The sequence below is a fragment of the Grus americana genome, chromosome 16, assembly GCF_028858705.1.
Source record: "Grus americana isolate bGruAme1 chromosome 16, bGruAme1.mat, whole genome shotgun sequence".
NCBI lineage: Eukaryota > Metazoa > Chordata > Aves > Gruiformes > Gruidae > Grus > Grus americana.
Window position 1 is genome coordinate 16,425,456 of NC_072867.1, and position 19,849 is coordinate 16,445,304.

General features: G+C 57.0%; 1 protein-coding gene across 7 annotated transcripts in view; it reads left to right on the plus strand.

Moving 5' to 3' along the window:
• SGSM1 (small G protein signaling modulator 1) overlaps window positions 1–19,849 on the plus strand; it is a 47,424-nt gene that overhangs the window by 20,154 nt on the left and 7,421 nt on the right. The window contains exons 4-26 of one of the 7 annotated variants that reach the window (XM_054844416.1): window positions 1,399–1,561; window positions 2,360–2,512; window positions 3,077–3,144; window positions 3,643–3,788; window positions 4,254–4,385; window positions 4,890–5,014; window positions 5,956–6,018; window positions 6,917–6,984; window positions 7,413–7,576; window positions 8,120–8,249; window positions 9,357–9,536; window positions 10,615–10,753; window positions 11,132–11,196; window positions 11,451–11,596; window positions 12,161–12,289; window positions 12,743–12,925; window positions 15,269–15,340; window positions 16,140–16,724; window positions 16,917–17,041; window positions 18,285–18,367; window positions 18,707–18,816; window positions 19,096–19,192; window positions 19,619–19,786. In XM_054844416.1, the coding sequence (XP_054700391.1) occupies window positions 1,399–1,561; window positions 2,360–2,512; window positions 3,077–3,144; window positions 3,643–3,788; window positions 4,254–4,385; window positions 4,890–5,014; window positions 5,956–6,018; window positions 6,917–6,984; window positions 7,413–7,576; window positions 8,120–8,249; window positions 9,357–9,536; window positions 10,615–10,753; window positions 11,132–11,196; window positions 11,451–11,596; window positions 12,161–12,289; window positions 12,743–12,925; window positions 15,269–15,340; window positions 16,140–16,724; window positions 16,917–17,041; window positions 18,285–18,367; window positions 18,707–18,816; window positions 19,096–19,192; window positions 19,619–19,786 (3,294 nt within the window). The remainder of the gene's footprint in view (window positions 1–1,398; window positions 1,562–2,359; window positions 2,513–3,076; window positions 3,145–3,642; window positions 3,789–4,253; window positions 4,386–4,889; window positions 5,015–5,955; window positions 6,019–6,916; window positions 6,985–7,412; window positions 7,577–8,119; window positions 8,250–9,356; window positions 9,537–10,614; window positions 10,754–11,131; window positions 11,197–11,450; window positions 11,597–12,160; window positions 12,290–12,742; window positions 12,926–15,268; window positions 15,341–16,139; window positions 16,725–16,916; window positions 17,042–18,284; window positions 18,368–18,706; window positions 18,817–19,095; window positions 19,193–19,618; window positions 19,787–19,849) is intronic. The other 6 variants (XM_054844417.1, XM_054844420.1, XM_054844418.1 and 3 more) reach the window with 6 other exon arrangements.

Below are 19,849 nucleotides of genomic sequence, written 5' to 3' on the forward strand. Positions count from 1 at the left end.
GTGAAAATGTTTGTGTGAACACTGAGGTTTTTTGTGAAAAAACCGCCCTATTTCCTCTGCCGCTTTAGAAGTCCTCAGTCTGCCTGTCTCTCGCTTTGTCCTTCTTGCTTAGACCGTCCCAGCGCAGGGGGCCATGGCCAAAATCTCCCGTTCCCGTTCCTCAGACTGGGCCGACAGGAAAACTTCAGAGAGTTGTTCTGTTTCTCTCTAAACCGCAAGAAACCCGTGAGGAGAACGTCAGCCTGTTTGCCTGCTTAGCAAAGCAGCGACCCTACCTGGAGAAGATGCAGCGCGCTCGCCTGTCAGTTGTCTCATGTCTGAGGAGGACGTTTTCTCTGAAAACCGTTTTGGACACGTTTAGCCAGGGGAGCAGCACCAGCTGCATCACCGTGCAGCGTACAGCCACGCTTGGCTTCGAGCTGTTAAACCGCAGATAAACTGTTCACTCCCACAGGCCGAACCCGGGAGGCTCTGTGCGAGCGGGCTCTCGGCAGCTCCTGACTCGTGCGATCACTGTCGTGAGCCGGTCGCTCCTCTGCTGGGAAAATCGCCGCTCTGGGAACAGCGATCGTGCAGCGCAGACCTGGAAGCAGGATGCGACCTCCGTGCGTGCTGAGATTTCCCAGCGTCAGCATCGATTTGTTTGCATTCAGGATATCGTGTACTGGAGCCAGATCCTGGCGTTTTGAGAACAAAGGGCTGCGAACGCAACGGTCCGAGTCCTTTCTCCCGCTCGGTTTTTATGAGTGAGCAAAGTGCTCCGAGACGTCCTAATCCCGGCTGGTAGCGCGGCACGCCGGCGCAGGCCGCTCGCCGTTGGCGGCAGGGACACCACCTCTGTGGTCCGGAAGCTGCACGTTCCCAGTTCATGGCCAGTCTGGTAGGATCTCTTTAGGCTGTTGGTTGGTCAGATAAGTGAGTCCAAGACAAGTGAGTCTGCCTGACTAGTCCCTCTCGGGTGATTTCAGGGAGACCCTGGGTCTACGTTAGCAGGCACAAGTTAACTCTCCGTGGAAGTGCTTACGTCTTCGCACACCCGCAGCTCGTGTTTGCTTCCATCAAGCTAGCCCTTTTGTTCGGACTGGCCAAGCTTCTAATAGCCATCACCCAGCTCAATTCTTCTGTTTTGCAAAACTGAGACGGTACCTCTGTTAGGCAGCAGAACTGGCGACTCTGCAGGCAGAAAAGCCGTACCGCTGTCTGCTGCTTCGGGTCAAAAAGACATCTGGGTTCCCTAACCTCCTGTCTGCTTAGGCAGGAACGGAACGTGGCACTGGTTTCCTCTTGGGAAACATTTCCGCTGTGCAGTAAGGGCACGGATGCAGCGGGAGACTGGCTGTAGTGACGTGAGCTCCGAGTTCTCCTGCCGCTTCAGTTAACGGCTTTGCTCTGTTGCAGCTGCTGTGGAAGCCTGTGTCTTGTACGGCTTGAAGCGGAGGGCGGCAGGGTTCCTGCGCAGCAACAAGATAGCAGCTCTGTTTATGAAGGTGGGCAAGAGCTTTCCTCTGGCGGAGGAGCTTTGCAAGAAGGTGCAAGACCTGGAGCAGCTCATTGAGAACGCGTAAGGCACCAGCGTTGCTATATTCCACGGGTCACTCGCGTGTCGGTGTGGGCGTGTAGTTTGGGTATGGCTGCGGATCGCAGTGTCCACCTTGAGCCTCTACAGAAGGAACGGCTCTTTGGTGGGGCTGAGTCCTGCCTCGGGCTTCAGGTACTCTGACTGAATGAGTTGCTTTTTAGGAGACTCTGAGCTGCGGTTGTGGTTTAAGCCAGGATGGACAAGTTCTTACTTCCTCTGCCCCTTGTCTCGTGCTCCAGGGACATCTAAGCACGTTCGCTCCTGAACGGTCACGGTTTATGGAGCAGTGCGCTAAGCCAACTGGAACCAAATTTGGTCTGCCTCAATGTGCAGGGCTTGAACCTGCAGTAACTCAACTTCTGTTTGCGAGTGGCTTACTCATCCTTGGACAGGAACCAGGGAGACGGATGGCGCAGCTACCTGGGGGGAGGAATCTTTATGCTGTCCTAAGATAAGCCGCTTTGCTTGCAGACCGCTGTCCTCGGGCACCAGTGGAAAAGCTGTGTGGGTTGGAGGACTCTGCTGAGGCAGAGGCTTGTTCTAGGGCGCCTTTACAGCGGGGAAACCGATTTGCTGGAGTCAGTTTTCAAATGCAGATGTGGGCCTTCTGGAGTAGGGGGTGCAATAGATGCAGGGAGGAGTCTCCAGAGCCCTGTCCCTGCGGTTCCCTGCGCATCCCCCAGCCACCGCAGTCAGCACCACTGAAACCCCGGGCTGGGCTCCCGCAGTGCTCGGTGCCGAGCCAGTGACGCTGTTGTCTTCTGCTTTGTGTCCCTAAAGACGAAATCAAGTCCAGGGCATCCCGGAGAATGTGCGCAAGATGCCGAAGCTGCCCAACCTGTCTCCTCAAGCCATCAAGCACCTCTGGATCCGCACAGCCCTCTTTGAAAAGGTCTTGGATAAAATCGTGCATTACTTGGTAGAAAACAGCAGGTGAGTGCTGGCACAGCCCAACCATTTGCCCATCCCAGCTCACTACAGCATCTGCCCCTTCCGATGGTACCGGAGGTGTTGCCGGCTGAGCTGTGCCCAAGTGGGCCAGAGAAGTCCCTGGATGGGACAGGCCAGTTGCGTTGCTCTGTGCCCGTCACGGGCACTCTGATGGGTACCCTGCTGCTGGTGGCCACCGTACGCTCCCTAAAATAAAGACAGGCCACGCTTGCTCTGCTGATGGCTGGGTTGTCGGGGACCGCGTTGTCCTTGTCTGCTGGAAACTGCGTGCTGAGGGGTCCTGTCCTGGGGAGGTGTCATCTCCAGTCCTGGGCATGTTTTGTTAGGAGATGGTGATGCTTGCGTCGTGCTGCAGGAGGGCGTCTGTTCCCCAGGAACTTCACGGCTAGAAGAAACAGCCGGTTAAGGGCTTCTTGCCCTCTTGCCATCAAGGGGTGATGCAGAAAGAGAAGGGCATCACAGTGATTTAAAACCACTGACTGTACCGTTTTGTAGTCCCAGGGGGCTGAAATGCTACAGTGTTCTGCTCTCTCTTATTTCTTCTAGTAAGTACTATGAGAAAGAAGCTCTCCTGATGGATCCTGTGGATGGACCAATTCTTGCATCTTTATTGGGTAACACTTTCCTCTTACCCTACTTTAATAGCTTGCTTTCCAAGCCTGTGTTCCCAGGTCTGTGATCTTGGGTGTGAAATACAGTTGTTTTCTAGGAAGAAAGACGTGATAGCCCTGGACAGGTAGCCCTGTGGAGCACTTACAAAGAGCGCATGATGCGCAGCACCTGAGCAGTGCGTAGAGACGGAGAGTTGCAAGGCTCAGCCTGGGGGTTTCCTTTTCTCGTGCAGACCCCAGTAATACTGACGGGCATAAACCAGGGCTGAGGCCGTGCGGTGCCGCAACGCGGGGCTCTGAATGCACAGGCCGTGGGTTATCTGCTCGCTGCCAGGGCTGGCCGACCCCTCTGAATTCTTTGCTGCTGTTATACCACGCAGCAACGTGTGCTGAGCCTGGTGCTCGCTGCCCGCCATCCTGCCTGCCCTGCCGAGAGGATCTGAGAGGTGACCACAGTCACCGATGACTTCCTTACGTTTGCGATTTTTCTTCTCTGCGCAGTGGGGCCCTGTGCGCTGGAGTACACCAAGATGAAGACCGCCGACCACTTCTGGACAGACCCCTCAGCTGACGAGCTGGTTCAGAGGCACCGGATCCACAGCTCACACTGTCGCCAGGACTCACCCACCAAGCGCCCGGCGCTCTGCGTGAGTTGTGGGAGGGACGGCCCCGCGCAGCGCTGCTCCCGGGCTCGAGGCTCCCTTTGTTTGCGAAGGGCTGTGAAGCCCTCTGATGAGAGGAGGTAGAAAAGCGCAGTTACTTCCCGGCCAGAATTGCGGGGAACGCGGGCCGTGGAGGCTGCAGGCGTGCTGGACCAACGCGGCACTGCCTCGTGGGGTCTCTGCCCTTCGAGAACATCACATGTGAACACAAAGTAAGGGCAGCTGAAGTCTGCTCTGTTTATTGCAAACAAAGCACGCTCCTGGAGCCTCTCTAAGTACAGAATCGAGCTTGGCCAGAGCCAGGAATCCTCTTAGAGGACACAGAGAGAAAGATTTCTAGTAGTGACTTTCTTAAGTATATAAGTGAGGAGGGAATGAGCTTCAAGGGAAGCTTTTTGAAAGCAAGAGGTGTCTGTGCTCACCTCATGTTTGTAGGTGGATCTCTTCCAGATTCAGAAAAGGCATTCGAGTGGCAGTATGGACGACCGGCCATCGCTGTCTGCCAGGGACTACGTGGAGTCGCTGCACCAGAATTCCCGAGCCACGCTCCTCTACGGCAAGAACAACGTCCTGGTGCAGCCGGTAAGTACCTGCCGGGGCATCTGGGCTTCAAAGAGCTGCTCTGCTCCACGCCAGCTGGTTCTATCCCAGGTTGCTCTTTGATGGAATGCTCTTTGGAATGGAAGAGCTGTGCTTCTGTCTGAGTAGAAGCAGGCTCCTCTCCGTGCCCTCTCTTGACCAGAGGCCACAAAACACCGTCTCCTGTCCCTTCCTGCTTTCTGTAGGATAAATGAAGTGCAGACTGCTTGGCTGGAGCTGTTAAGTTTGCCTCAGCCAGACAGCTGCCCTCGGCCCTTTTCCAAGCTGGAGAGGTGTCCGGTTGTCTCTGCTGGGAGGTTTTTTGTGGGTTTCTCGCTGTTGGTGGGTGGATGGGCTCAGGGGCAGCAGGCAGGGCTGTGTCACGGTCCAGGACTGTGCTCCAGGGCACGGCTCAGCCCGGCGTAGCCTCAGGCGATGCTTCACGTTCCTGGCATCTTCCAGGCTGATCCCACCAGCTCACTCTCTCCCCGCGTTTCTCTCCTCAAGCGAGACGACATGGAGGCAATCCCGGGATACCTGTCCCTTCACCAGGCAGCCGACATCATGGCGCTGAAGTGGACTCCCAACCAGCTGATGAACGGCTCTGTGGGGGATCTGGACTACGAGAAGAGGTGACTGGCTCCGAGCGTGCCCTCAGAGGGGAGGCAAATGTTCCCCGGGTTCAGGGTTTGGATCTGGCGTCCAAGGCCATCGGGGAGTTTTCCCACCGACTGCAGAGCAAAACAATCGTCGCTGAGTCTGTAGCAGGGGAGGGGACGGGGAAGAGGCCTGAGGTGGTGGGAGAGGTGGGCTGCGGGAGCCGGCGTGAGATGCTGCCCGTCCCTGCTGGGAAGGGTGCTTGTTCTGCAAGATGTACGTGGTTTCCTTTATTGCCCTCGGGGATTTCGTCAGGAGAATGCCCTCTCTACACGCTACACGGTGCTTTCAGGTTTATCGTGGTTATTTTAACCTGGGGAATTGAGGAGCTCGTAAACAGGGGCCGCGTATCTGCAGAGAGGGGGGACGTGAGCGGTTCCCAGGTAATCGCACCCTGGTAACAGAGTTTCGGTGCAGTCCGCAGCTGGTCCTGCGGGCGGGTATTCAAAGTCCCTTGGATTCAAAGTCCAGTGTCCCTGGAGCGTGTTCCTCCACGCCTGAAGTTTGCTTGGCAGGGGTCTTGCCATGCCCTTTGCCTGGGATTGCCTTAGGGGCTGCGGGCATTTCCCTTGAGCGCCGCAGTCCTTTTAGCAAACTACAGAATCGGGCCAGGTCCCAGTTTGCCTGAGAAACGAAACAAAGCAAACAGAATCCCTTCCCACCGGCAAACGCTCCAGGAAAGCTGGAGTGTTTGGGGGACTGATTCTTTGACCTGGGGTAAAGATCTTCTTCAGCAAAGCTTGTTCCCAGTTTTGTTTATTCTCAATTGCAGTTTTTTGGGGTTTGTTTACCTGTGTTCTTTTCATCTCCCCTTTCTTCTTGGCCCCTGGGCCATTCTGTTATGCCTGGTACCTTCCCCCTAAAATGCTATTTTCATCTCTACGCTACTTTTCTGAGTTCTTGACTTGGGCATCAGCCTAAGCTCTAAAACTTCCCAGTGTCAAGACGTGACCAAGGAAGAGAGGAGTGAGATGACAAAGTAAGTATGAACCTACAAGGGATGACTCTTGCACACCCCTTCCCGTCCTTAACTGTCTTTTTGACCCGTTATTTTAAGCACTATTTTTGTAAAGTGACAGCTAATGCTGCTCAGATCTGGAAACTGCTTTGTTGCAGAGACTTAGGATGTTATTAAGCGCTCACAGAGCGGTGCTCTTGCTAGGCTCTCCGCAGAAATGAAACCCTGCGGGACGCCACGCGTCTCCTGGCGAGGTCCCTTCCCGGGTTCCTCCTGGCCTCCCTGTCCCGCCGCCCTGCCTGGCGACCAGCAGCTCTCCAGGGTTTTCTAGCTTTGCTCGGTCCCCTCGAGGTGCCTGCGCTGAGGGAGCGCAGTTCTTGGGCTGGAGCAGCTGGGACCAAATCTATTTTCCGCTCTGAAAAACCCCACAGATGGCGAGGGTTTATTTCCTCCTCCCTGGGGGACAGGAGCAGAGCAGCACTGCACGTTCCCTTGGGGCTCTGGGGCTGCTCCTCCCAGGTTCCTGGGGTTCTCCCAGCACTGCAGCAGAATGGGGAGCCCTTTCCGGGGTGCCCAGGGGAGAGTGCTCAGCTCCGCCGGGCTCCGCGTCCCTCCCTCCCTGCAATTGCCGGGATCCACGGGCACGTTGTCCGGGTCCGGGAGCAACGTGAGGGTAGAGAGCAGCCCGGGGCAGGTGGGACTGGACTTGCCCTGGCTGAGCTGTAGCGGCAGGGACAGTTCCTGGTTCTGGAGGGATGCTGTCGCTGAGTCAGGCTGGCTTCGTGGCAGTCGCACTGCTGCTGGGACCTTGTCCTAGCTTCCCCGGGATAGCTGGAGGCAGGACCTGGAGCTGATGTGAGCAGAACCAGAGGCTCTGGCATCCCTGAAGCTCACAGCTTCCTCTCTTTCTCTGTTCCAGCGTGTACTGGGACTATGCCATGACTATTCGCCTGGAGGAGATCGTCTATTTGCACTGTCACCAGCATGGTAAGGCCAGGGAGGGGGCTGCTGGAGGGTGTTATCCCCTGACACTCGCTTCATCAGATCTTTGGGGAGTGCCCGTATGGGGATGGTTTCATTCAGCCCCAGAGAGGTGCCCAGAGCTCTGGTCACCACTATGGAAGTGCTTCTAGGAAAGCTCTTTAAACCAGCTCCTGGCCGCGGTGCCTGGCTGGGGAGTGCTCCCTGCAGAGCAGTGCTCTGAGGGTTTCAAGGGTGTGATCTCCCAGGGGAGCCTTCTCTAGGGCCCCAGACTCGGAATGGACTTGAAGAATCCAAACAAGGCAGAAAGTCTTTCTTTTCCGTACCAGAAGGACAATTCCCTGAGCTTTCTTGCCTGTCCTCTGCGTTTTTGACTGGTGATGTTTCCCTCATTCACGTACGTGTCTTCTCTCTGCTGTCCCTCTTGCTAATAGTAGACAGCGGTGGAACGGTGGTCTTGGTGAGCCAGGACGGGATTCAGAGGCCACCGCTGCGGTTCCCCAGAGGAGGGCACTTGCTGCAGTTCCTGTCCTGCCTGGAGAACGGCCTCCTGCCCCACGGGCAGCTGGATCCTCCGCTCTGGTCGCAGCGAGGAAAGGTGGGCACCCCGAAACCAGGCTTGTTCCTGAGCCCCCGGCACCGCGGGTTCTTGCCGGTGTTCCCGTGTGGAGTGTCCCAGAGCAGAGCTGATGGGGAGGACCCGCTGCCTGTCGTTAGTGGCTGCTGCATTTTAAACAAGCTCCCTCCCAAAACTATATGGCAGCTTGGTTTAGCTCGTGGCCTTGACCGGCTAAACAGACCCTTCTGGGCACGTCAGAAGGGAGGTGGGGCGGGAGTGCTGGCCACGAGGTGGGCAGGTTTGGGTCTCGTGGAGCTGGCCGTGCTGCGTGGATTATACGTACCCCGTGCACAAACGGGGTTATGTATGTATTCGGCGTGTAATTGAAAGCTTAATCCAAAGGCTGTTGCAGAGCAGGGAACGTCATCCATGGGCAAAGCATCATCCATGAGCAAAGCACCATCCGGGCCGACAAAGCACGTGCTCTTGCGGGGCAGGAGTTTGGCAAGCGAGCCAGCGACCGCGCTGGCCTGCGTGGTCGAGCGTGGGGTGGCTTGTGAAGAGCAGGTTTTGTTCACCTAGGGCAAGGTGTTTCCCAAGCTGAGGAAGCGAAGTCCCCAGGGCTCCTCCGAGTCTGCGTCCGACAAGGAAGATGACGAAGCCACGGATTACGTTTTCAGGATAATCTACCCAGGGACGCAGTCTGAATTTGGTGAGTGCGTTGGCGGCGTGTTCCACAGGGTGTCTGAGCAGCCGGGGACCGGCCCCGACAGGCACCCTGCAGTTCACGCCAGGAAATGGTTCCAGAGAAACGGGCTTTGCTTGTAACTGTGCTGCCTTTTATTCACCGTGTGTGGGTTGGGGCTTTATTGTTTTGTTTTAACCTTTCGCTTGCTGTCGAGTCCTTCGTTTCTGCAGCCGCACAACAAGCCATGACTACCTTAATGGCCGGGGAAAAAAATTCTAGCACATAATTTTGGTAGTGAGGTCATGTTCCTTGGGGGTCGCTTTTCACCATCACAGACCTCCAGGGTTGATTCTTCTCTTGCTGTCACCATGCTGATCCGGCAAGTGCTGCGTTAAATCCCGCTCTGTTCCTTCAGTGTTGCTTCTGCAGCGCAAAGGGGAGGTTACAGCACCCTTCTCTGTGCGCTGCCAGGCTCGACCCATGTGTCTTCGCTCCCAGGGAAGGGAGAAGGGGCTGCTGGGTTCACCAACCCAGAAATCCCTCTTGCTGTCTGGTCGTGAATGATCTGAACAATGCGCTTGGCTGAATTAGTTGTACATTTGTCCTCGCTCTTCTGTGGGATACCAAGAATAATTTTTTGACCTCTGGGAACATCGTGATGACTTTATAAGGGGGAAAACCAAGAGTGTAATAGAAGGCTTGTGGAGTGTTTTTTAAAAAGCTATGAAATTTGAACAAAAACTTGTTCCTATATTTTTGAGGCTAGAAGAGGGCGATCACATCTCCTGTGACTCCTCCATAACATCAGTTAAGATTATACTTAGTTCTCCCTGCCTTTAGCTGACTAACACAATTCAGTGAGTCAGATAAAAACCTGATTGAGGCTAAAATAGCAGATAGAGACGCTCCTTTCTGTAGCTCCCTTTTGATCTCCCTCTTAAAATTCCATGCTAGGGGCCAAATTTTCTGTGAAATGAATTGCTGCAATCTTCTCAGCTGGCATCATCAAAGACTGCACAGTTCCTGTGGACCTTCCCAGAGGGGGGTGGAACTGCATCAGTTCTTTCTTCTCTACAAATTCTTCCTTTCTCCGCTTTCATTTGTCCCCTTGTCCTCTCTCTGTGTCTCTAGTTACCATTAATGGTAATTTTCATCCACTCCTTGTGTCTGTGATCTCCATCGCTGCTGAGAGAGGGAAGATCGCGAGGACTCCAGCTGCAAGCAAGATGGTGGTGATCCCCAAATGGTTTCTGAGTCTCCCCATCACGTCCCGACCTCCCCTTGCCGCTCCGGGGGCCGCTCAGCATCAGTGTAATGCGGCTGTCGTTTGCGTCCGGTCCTCCTGCTTGCCTGTGTTGTCACTTGACAATTCCCGCAGAGGTGTCCCCTGCCACCGCCGACTGGCACTGACCCGTCAGCGTCTGCTCAGTGGGAGGGAAAGGGAAGAGGCTTTAATGGGAACATTTTTCCCGTTTTTCTTGCCAGTATCAGTTATTCAATATCACAAGCAGGGAGAGTCAGTGAGACCAAGGGCGAGCGAGGAAGCCCTCTCCCAGCTGGAAGAGGGAATTTCTACCACGATTTAATTTCCAAAGAGGAGTAAATAGGATTATTCTTCATTAATCTTTGTCTGCATCCCACAGTTCCCCTTCATCATGACGGCCTTTTCCTAGGGAGGCCCAAGACCGAAGGGCAGGGGCTGTTCCAGCGTGGGGACAGCTCGGGGCTGCGCGCTCCCTGTGCGCGGGCTCTGCGCCGGGCCGGCACCTGAGCAGGATCCCAGGCCGTTGCAAGAGCACTTCTGAGTTTAAGCAGGGATTTAGCAAGTGACAACATGAAGAGCTACTTGTTCCTGCTGTCCCTCTCAACTTCTTCGTCAAAGTCTTTACCTCCTCTCGTGTGATTTGGATGCTCCCGTCTTTCCCTGAATCTTGCATGGGGTCCTAATGTTTGAGAGGTGGGGGCTTTTCCCTCCCAGTGACCCACTCCGCCGGGGACAGCGGTTGATTTGGATCGTGTTTCTTCTCATCTGCGTGACAGCCTGTTGCAGCCCCTTCTCCCGGGTCTCTCTGGGTTGGGTGTTTGTTTTCTGCTTTGGTCGGCACTCAGCGGTTTCAGATTGTCTTGCTGAAGGCGCTGTAGTTAATTAGCAGATGGTTCTCGCGCTCTCTCATCAATGCTCTTTGTTTCCTTTCCTTTCTCCTGAGCTCACCAGTGCTGGTGCTGTTGCTACCCGCTGTGGGTCCTACCTGGTTGCTGGAGTCTCCTTGGGAAGAGCGCGGGATGCTGCGTTTGCTAATCACAGCTCTCCTCCCTGACCTCCTGCGGCTCACCTGACCCCGGGGCAGTGCCGGACAGTGCTGATGCTCCTCTCTCTGCCCTGTTGCAGTGCCCCAGGACCTGATGGACACGCCGGGCGCTGGCCTTCCTCCCATGTGGCAGCCCAGCACCCGCAAGTCCTCCTGCTCCTCCTGCTCTCAGAGCGGCTCCTCCGATGGTGGGCCGTCCAACGGCTGCAGCCACGAAAGGTACGACGGCTCTGCTGCGCGTGCTGTGAGAAGTACAGGTCAAGTGAACCAAGGGTTGCGGGTGAAAGTCCAGCTGGATGGCCGCAGTAGAGCAGTCATGGCGCAAGCGGTGTCTCCAGCCTCGCGCTCGGCTCGGTTGTCCAGGGACCATTTGCAGGTGCCCGTGGGACGTGTCCAGGCTGAAGTGAGGCTTGTCCCCCTCATTGGGACATCTCGGCTGCTCTGTGGTCGTGTCCTGGCAGCAAGAATTGCTGCTCCCGAGCTGAGCAGAGGGGTGCGCCTCTGGGAGCAAAGCTGGAAAAGTGGGATCAAGGCTGGGGCTGAGGGCGTGCATGGGAGCGCTTCCTCTCCTCACGTCCGATATGTTTTTATTGGCAGAGCTCCGCTGAAGCTCCTGTGTGACAATATGAAGTACCAGATCCTCTCCCGGGCCTTCTACGGCTGTGAGTACTTGTCACGTCCATGATGCCTTGAGATGTGTGATGGCCAAGGGATAAGGTCCTGGGCTCCGGGCTAGCAGTGGTGCTGAGGGCACTGGGACCAGTCTGTTGCATGCAGGGCCCTGGGTACACACGCTCAGCATTGGGAACAAACGTTTGAACTCTGGCCCTCAGACTTCAGCCCGTGCTGGTGGTACGAGATGATGAGCTGCTGACGTGTCCCAGCACGGCTGAATGTTTGCTTCTGCCTGACGCAGGGCTGGCCTATTGCAGACACCTCTCCACGGTGCGAACCCACCTATCCGCACTGGTTAACCACAACATCGTGTCTCCTGACGTGCCCTGCAGCGCCAGCTCGGGGCTGACTGTGGACATATGGCAGAGATACCTGCAGGACAGCACGGTAGGGCCGCTGCTCTCGGGACACGTCCCTTGCGGTGGGCTTGGGGCGTCCAGGGCAGCGTCGCTTAAGCGGTTGTAGCACGGCGAGGTAGAGCACTTTGAGAAGTCAGACAGCCTGCCGCAGGCTGCACAGAGCCCGGGGCTCCTAATCCTCCACACGTGGCAGCCAGGGAACGAAGGCTGCTCTCCGTCACGTGCTGCTGTTCAGAGCCTGCCGGCCCCAGCGCCTGTCACCCCCAGCGCCGTGCTCTTGAGGGGGGTCCCAGCAGGGCTGTTACAGCCTGAGAGCCCTCACCGGTGCCCCGGTCCTGACGTGCTGCCGGCACTCGGAGGCACGGCAGTGACCCTGAGTGACTTTGGCTGTGGTGAGCCGGTGTTTCCCAAAACGCCCGCCCGCGGGGGGCCTCTGGCTCTGCTTACGCCCGAGCAGAGGTCTGAGGTCATCTGTGACGAACGGGCAGCGAGTTTGCGGTGGTCGGTGCCTGGGCGCTGCGAGGCGGCAGGGCCGGGCGATGGGCCGTGGTCCTGGCTGGGTCTGTGCGCTGACTCGGAGCTCTTCCCGCAGAGTTACGAGGACCAGGAGCTGCTGCGGCTGATCTATTACGGCGGGATCCAGCACGAGATCAGGAAGGCTGTCTGGCCCTTCCTTTTGGGCCATTACCAGTTTGGGATGACGGAGGCAGAAAGGAAGGAGGTTGGTGCGGCCGCGCAGCCTGGCGTATTGCGTTGGTGTGCCCCGGCTGTTTTCGCAGCGTGAAGTGTCTGTACGCCAGAGCCCACCCTGTGAACCCGCTGGGCGTTGTGTCCCCTTTGTACTGCGGCTGGTGGGAGAAAGGCTCGGATAAGTGGGAATTGATAGGACCAGGCTCAACGCTCCCCTCTGCACCTCGTGGGTGGTTATGGTCAGTGCCCTTGTGCAGCTCTGGAAGGCAGGAGGGAGGTGGATGATCATTTTTCCATCCTAATTTTTGCGAGGGTTTGTGGGTCAGGCTCTGGCTGGCACCGTGCAGGAGATGGGTGACTTTAGCCATAGTTAACGCAAGCGTGCGCTTGTCTGTGCAGGGCTCTTTGGGGGATGGAGGAGGCGCTGGCTTCTGGGCTCTTCCGAGGCATCTGTCCAAAGACCCTCTGTCTCTGAACGCTGCAGGCTGACGACCAGATCCGCACCTGCTACGAGCACACCATGGCGGAGTGGCTGGGCTGCGAGGCCATCGTCCGGCAGCGGGAGAAGGAGTCGCACGCAGCAGCTCTGGCCAAGTGCTCCTCCGGGGCCAGTCTGGATTCCCACATTCAGAGGATGATGCACAGGGACTCGACGATCAGCAATGAGGTGAGGGTGCGGGGGCTCGCGGAGGGCTGTGCCCGCCCGCGCTCGTGTCGGCCTGTGCTACGGGGAGGGATGGAGACACAGTTCTTGCTCACCCTCCTTCCCTGATCTCTGCGCCTCGTTGCTCGCTGTAATCCGTGCAAGTTAGAGCTGGAGCTTTCTTACCTGTTTTCTTTCATCCGCTCTTCCAGAGCGTTTAGCAGTAGGAGCGTGCGTCTCCTGCGGTACGAGCCCAGCTTCCACGCTCTGCGGTACTGCGCTGACCGAGAGGTGGTGGTCTGCAGCCCAAGTGACGTATCGGGGGTCTAACAGATTTGGTTCGGTTCTTGCAGCCGCAGCAGCACTGGGCAGCTCTGCGTCCGTCACCGTGGGCAGGGGTGCTGGGCACAGGGGGCCTGAAAGCCGGGGGCAGCAGGCAGAGGGCAGGGGGTCCTGGCAGAGGGCAGGGGGTTCTGGCAGAGGGCAGCGGGTCAGCCAGCAGCCCAGAACTCGTTTGTGGAGCCGTGTCTCCGAATCCAGACACTCACCAGTCCTGCGAAATGTTCCTTGTGGGTATTTCTGGAGAACGAGATATCGGTTACCCGGTTTGCACTCCTGGTGCACATCAGGATTAGCTCCATGGAAGTCAGTGTGGGAGGGAGGGAGGAGGACCGTGTTTCTGGCCCTGGGGGGCTGTGAAACAGGTCAGTGGGCTGCTTGACTCCTTCCATCGGCCGCTCAGCACAGAGGGAGCCTGGGCCGTGGCCTGTGGGCAGGAGGAGCAGGGTGAAGGAGCCTGCGGGGCTCGGGGCAGCCTCGGTCACCGTGCCGTCGTGGGACGGAGCTGGGCCCCGGTGCCATGGGACCGGCTTAGAGCAGTGCGGTGAGGAGTTAGATCCACGGCCCAAACCCAAGGGGGTGGAGGGAAAAGCCTGCGAAAGGAAAGGCAGTCCTGGGAACGATCCAGGGAGCGTTTCTGCGTGGGTTTTCTCCTTGGAGGAGAACAGCCCGGCACGGCAGAGCGAGCGGTGCTGGGTTATCTGACCTCATGCTGCCGCACCGGGGGCAAACGGAGGCCAAGCCGAAGCGGGCCTGGTAGGTGCAGCACCGGAGACTTCATCTGGTTTCCTCTAGGGAGTTTGTGTGGATGCTTTTGGAAAGAGACAAGCTCAGCCCCAGCCGTGCACGTGCGTGTACAGGGAGGCAGAGGTGCGGGGAGGGCACAGCTGAGCCAGGCTCTGCGGGCAAGAGCTGGGTGACCCAGCTCTCCGGGGGATGAGCAGCGTGGGCTGCGCGGTCCCAGGAATCGTTCCCGTCCCAGCAGCATCTCCGCGGTGGTGGTTCTTTTGTATCCACGTCTGCCTGCTGTGGGAACGTGCACTCGGAGGGGAGCTGGCAGAGGTAATATGTGCAGAGGTTCGCCCCTTTCCCACCTCAGCCTGAAGTTTCCTGTTAGAAAATGCTCCCATGGTAATGGAGGAAAAAAACTGTCGCCCTTCCTCTCTCTATCAGAGCCCTGCCCAGCAAACACCCGCAATACTAGGGTGGGGACGACTCCTGCTGCCGCTCTGAAAGTGCCGTGTTTCCTTAAAACCCTATTGTTTGTGCGTGACGTCATCGCAATGCTCTCTACATCCCGACTCGCGTGCAGCGTCAGCGGCCGCAGGCTCCTGCGCTCCGATCAGCCTGGCACGGGGAGGACTCGCTGCTAAGCGAAGGCTGGTTGCTCGGGGGGAATCCACGAGGCAGAGCGCTGGACCGGTTGCTGCAGAGCCCGACGCGTCCTTCTGTGCTTCTGCTGGACGCCAGAAAAGGGTGCTGTTGACTTCTAGAGAGGCTGCCTCCACCGAGTCTGGCTTGAAACATCAGTATTTGTCCTTTAAGAAAAGGGAAAAACATTAATGTGCTTGGAGGGATTGTTTTATAGCCTGTGACTTCATCGTTTATGTAAACTGAGATGGGGTGAGTCTCATTGCTGCCAAATTAGGACAGAGATTTGTAGAAATTTGCACTCCAGGGAGACAGCGTGACCTCTCTGAAGGCCAGAAGAAAACAGTTTCTTTCAGACCCAAACATGCAGTGTTTGAACAACTGGACTGGCCTGGGACTTTGTTCTTTGTCATCTCCTCCAGCAGTAAATGTCCGTGGCAGGCTGAGGCAGGGTGCTGCGCCGTGTGACAAATCTGCACGGCAGAGCTGATGTGATGTGAACGTCTTTCATGGGTCCAATGCGAGAATTTATTGGATGCATTTTCTGCTTGTTCTTTAGACAGATGTGCCCACCTCCGGTAGCGTGGCTTGAGCCTCCCCCTGCTCTAGACACCACGCTCTTTGCCTTTTCACTGGCCTTTTTGTTCTCTCTTGCAGTCTTCGCAGAGCTGCAGCTCTGGCCGACAGAATCACGCCCGGCTGCAGAGCGACTCCAGCTCCAGCACGCAGGTGAGCGGCCGTGCTTTGTCCTCCCTTGCTCGTTCAGACACCGGCCACCCGACAGCGTTACGGCGCTCTGCCCCGGCGCGGGCTGCTCGCTAGTTAATAACCGTGATGATTGCTGGCAAACAGAAGCGGTAGCTGGAGGAGGTGACTCACAAACCTGCCTCTGGAGCCGCTAAGGTCGGACCTGCGCACTGCTCGGCCGTGTTGAATGTTCACCAGCGGGCTCTGCCCGGGCTCGAAGGACCAACCCCCATGTGGCCTTCACACTTGAGGGCTCTTGGCTGCTCCGTGTGTTAGTAACCATGTGTTTAAGCAACCTGTTGAAATGACATTCTGCCCAATATATTATGCCGAGTAAAGCGCAGCCCTTTGGAGCAGGGGCTGTGGGCTCCGAGTTGTGCCAACGAGCGAGCGCTGACCTGCCAAATCCAGGCAGGGGAGAACCTAAAGGCTGAGGACTCTGCCCAGAAATTCCTCCAAGAGTCCGGTTAAAATGGGGACAGAGAGCTAGATGCTCAGGCTGAAGTTCTCTCACTTTAGCAAAGATGTGGAGCCACAGCCAGGCACAGCACCAGTAAATTAAAATGTCTTCGAGTGCTCTGAGCTTTCTTCCACTGGTTGCTTGCACGAGCCCTGCGCGCATAGAGCAGATCTTCCTCCCTTCCTGCTGTTGGGAACGTGGGCATTATCAGTTTAACTGCCGAATGCAGCTCTCGGGGACATAATGCCCACGTTCCCAACAGTTTTCCAAATGCAGGGTGTTTGCTCTCTCTCACGCGGCTTCCCTGCTCGTGCCTTGCAGGTGTTTGAATCCGTTGATGAAGTGGAACAGGCTGAAGCAGATGCTCAGCTGGAAGATGGCAAACAAAGCAAGATCCCCAACGGGACGGTTCCCAACGGCACGTGTTCCCCTGATTCTGGCCACCCCTCTTCCCAGAACTTCTCCATCGCATCGGGATTCTCGGAGCGCAGCTTCAGCAATGAGGACAGCGCCCTGGAAACCAATAAATCCTCGGCCAGCTCTCAGGGAAAGGCCGGGGGGTCCGAGGTGCCAGCCCCACAGGACCCGGATAGTGCCCGGCAGGAGGAGAAGCTGCAGGGTCAAGACAGCCTGGAAGGTGAATTTCCCACCGGTGGAAGCGTGGACTTTGTTCCCGTGGGTGAGAGCTCGGCAGGGGTCCTGCGTGATCGTGACGCTGTGGCCCTGACCGTGGTAGAGAGCTGGGCAGACAGCGAAGCTGAAAAGCAAAGCTTGGTGGAGAGTGAGGATAACCTCTCCGAGGAGCCGGAGATGGAGAGTTTGTACCCGCAGCTGGATTCTCTGGCTGTAGCTGATCTGGCCAACAGTGAAGCGTCTGCTGTCTCCTCGACGGGCGTCACCTACTCTGTAAGTACGCGCTTGTTTCCCAAGCGGGTTCCTTCCTGGACGTCTCGCTGTTTGCCTGCGCTGACCCCGCAGTTGTGTGTACAGCGGCTCTCCGCCTTCCACCCAAACTCTGCCCTGTCGCTCCGTTGCCCTTGCACCTTTCTTTTTGGTTTTTATTTGAGAACAAATCAACTTTGCTTTTGTTTTGGGCAGCCAGAGCTGCTGGACATGTACACGGTGAACCTGCACCGCATTGAGAAGGACGTGCAGCGGTGCGACCGCAACTACTGGTACTTCACCCCTGCCAACCTGGAGAAACTCCGCAACATCATGTGCAGGTGGGAGCCCGGGGGTGAGGGTGGGGGTCTGCCGGCGCCCCCCCCACGACGGGAGCGGGTTCCTGGCGCTTGGTTTCCCTGAATTCACCTTGAGGCCAGAGCCTCAGACTTTGTTCTTTTACTGAGTTTCGCCTCCCTGACTTCCTCCCCCAAATCCCCTCGTCATCCCAGAACTGGGGCCGCAGCTCCAGGGACCTCCCGGCTCCCAGAGCGAGGAGTCCAGCCATCCTGCCTCGTGCCGCGTCTGGGTGCTCGCCCAAAGCAGAGGGCTCCGCGGGGCTGCCCGGGCGCGCTGCCTCGTGCTCCGAACCCAGCACGGCCCACCTGCTCTCTGCAATACGTCTGGAAAATGTTTTAATGAGGATCAGCCCGCAGAGCTGTGGCACTAATGAGGAAATGCCTGAAGCGACCGAGCGGTTAGCGCCTGCCCAGGAGACAGCGATACCCGGGTGCCTTTCTGATTCTCTTTGCTTAGTCCCTGTGACTAAGAAGTTGCTGCGTGACATTCACCGACTTCAAACCAGCTCCAGCTCAGCAGCTTCAGCGGCAGCGAAGGCCAAAATATTATTACTCATCTTGCAAATATGAGGAGAAGCTGCTGTTTCATTAGAGCTGTCACTTTATCTGACAGCCGGAGTTGGAGATCTCTGCTGGGTTAAGACCTACGATACAGCAGATTTTGGAAAACTAGTGGGCAGGATGGAAAAGATTGTTCCCTTGTGCCAGCAGCAGATCCGAGTCCTTTCTGAACACATTTTGACTTGCTACTAAATATGGGAAGATATCTCTGCAGGGCTGGTTGCTTCCTAGGACACTGGGTCCAGGGAGGCGAAGCAGGCAATATCGTGCAGAGCGAGCCGAGAGGATGAGAGATAAATTAACAAATTCTATCAGTCTCTGCCCTTTGTCCAACCACCCCGCCTCGCTGTGCTTTTTGATTTTTACTTTTCCCGGCGTTGATTTCCGTGCAATGGCCATGGCACAACCCTGGATCGACGCCCCGCGATGGCCATGGCCATGGCCATCGCGGGACGTCGATCCAGGGTTGTGCCATGCGTGACTTCCCTGAAAGTCACAATCATTTACCAGCTGTAGAGGACACAGAGCACAGAATTAACAGGTCCGATTTGCCCTGCCTGCCGCCGTGTGTCGGTGGCAACGCGTAGCGTCCCAGGAATGGAGGCAGGGCACGGGCAAGGCACGGGAAGAGCTCACGGGCCACCTTTCCCGCTCTCTCACACAGCTACATCTGGCAGCACATTGAGATTGGCTACGTGCAGGGGATGTGTGACCTGCTGGCCCCTCTCCTGGTCATCCTGGATGACGGTGAGTGCGTGGCTCTGCTCCGCTTTGCCTCGGTGGGAGCGGACGGGGGGGATCTGCCGGGCTGGTGGTGCACCGGGAGGGTCCCGTGCTCGGAGGTGCAGAGCAGCCGGTGGCAGGATCCCGTTTGTCCTTGGTGCTGTCTGACTCCCAGGAACCCAACCTGGGCGCAGCGTGCGCTTTTTGCAACGTGGGTTGTCTTTCCGAGGCCGGTCCCTGCTGCGCGGTCCCTGACTGTGTGTGTGGAGCGGCGAGGGATGTTCCCGCTGCGGGCGGGTGGTGCGGGGCGCTGATGCGGGTGCGGATGCAGCCGAGCAGTGACTGTCTGTCCTCCCTGCGCAGAGGCTCTGGCTTTCAGCTGTTTCACCGAGCTGATGAAGAGGATGAATCAGAACTTCCCCCACGGGGGAGCCATGGACACCCACTTTGCCAACATGAGATCTCTGATCCAGGTAGGGGGGTCCCGGCACCGGGACGGCAGCCTCTCAAACCAGAGAGCTGTTCTCGGGACGGGGGTCTCGGAGGGGCTGAGAGGAGTTTTCAGTGGTGGGAAGCAGGAGGGGGAGCTGTAAAGACAGCCCGGGAGTAACGTGCACCGGGATTGCAAAGGAGGAGAAGCTGCGTGGAAGATGTTGTGGTGCGGCAGGCGAGCAGTGGGAATGGAGGAAGGCAGAGGAGTGCCTGGTGCCTCTGGTGTGCACTGAGGACTTCCCTCTTGCTTTTCTTGGCAGATCCTGGACTCTGAGCTCTTCGAGCTGATGCACCAGAATGGTGATTACACTCATTTCTACTTCTGCTACCGATGGTTTCTCCTGGACTTCAAGAGAGGTGTGTGCTGGGAGGGAGGCAGTTGAGACCGGCCGGCGGGGAGGAAAGGCGAGCTCTGCCATGCCTCCACGCTTCTCTGTACGCTCTGCAGCTTCAGTTGTCTGAACGTTTTACCGTCTGTCCCTGTTTTACTTTTCCCTGGTAGACTTGGGGCTGACTTTTCTGTCCAGGTACAGAACCTGCTTTTCCAGAGGTGCTGGTGAGCCTCCGCCGGGTTTGTGTCCTGACGCCTGTGCCACCTGCTGCAGGCCAGAATATCTGTCTCTACAGATGACTGACTTATTGCTGCCAGCTGGAACAGGTTCTTGGGGGAAGAAACCACCCAGCGTGTCTTCCCAGTGCTGCTGTGAACTCTCTGCGTCAGGATGACTGTAAACCCGTGTAGTACTGGTGTAGTAACTGCTGGGCTTTTTCCTCTGTTAACAGAGCTGGTGTATGATGACGTCTTCGCCGTCTGGGAGACCATCTGGGCGGCTGCACACGTTTCCTCTGCACACTATGTGCTCTTCATAGCCCTGGCTTTGGTGGAAATGTACCGGGACATAATCTTGGAGAACAACATGGATTTTACAGACATCATCAAGTTTTTCAACGGTACAGCTTGTGTTCTGTTGGGCCAAATTTGCTGCAGCTGCTGAGATGGAGGCAGCACGTGTC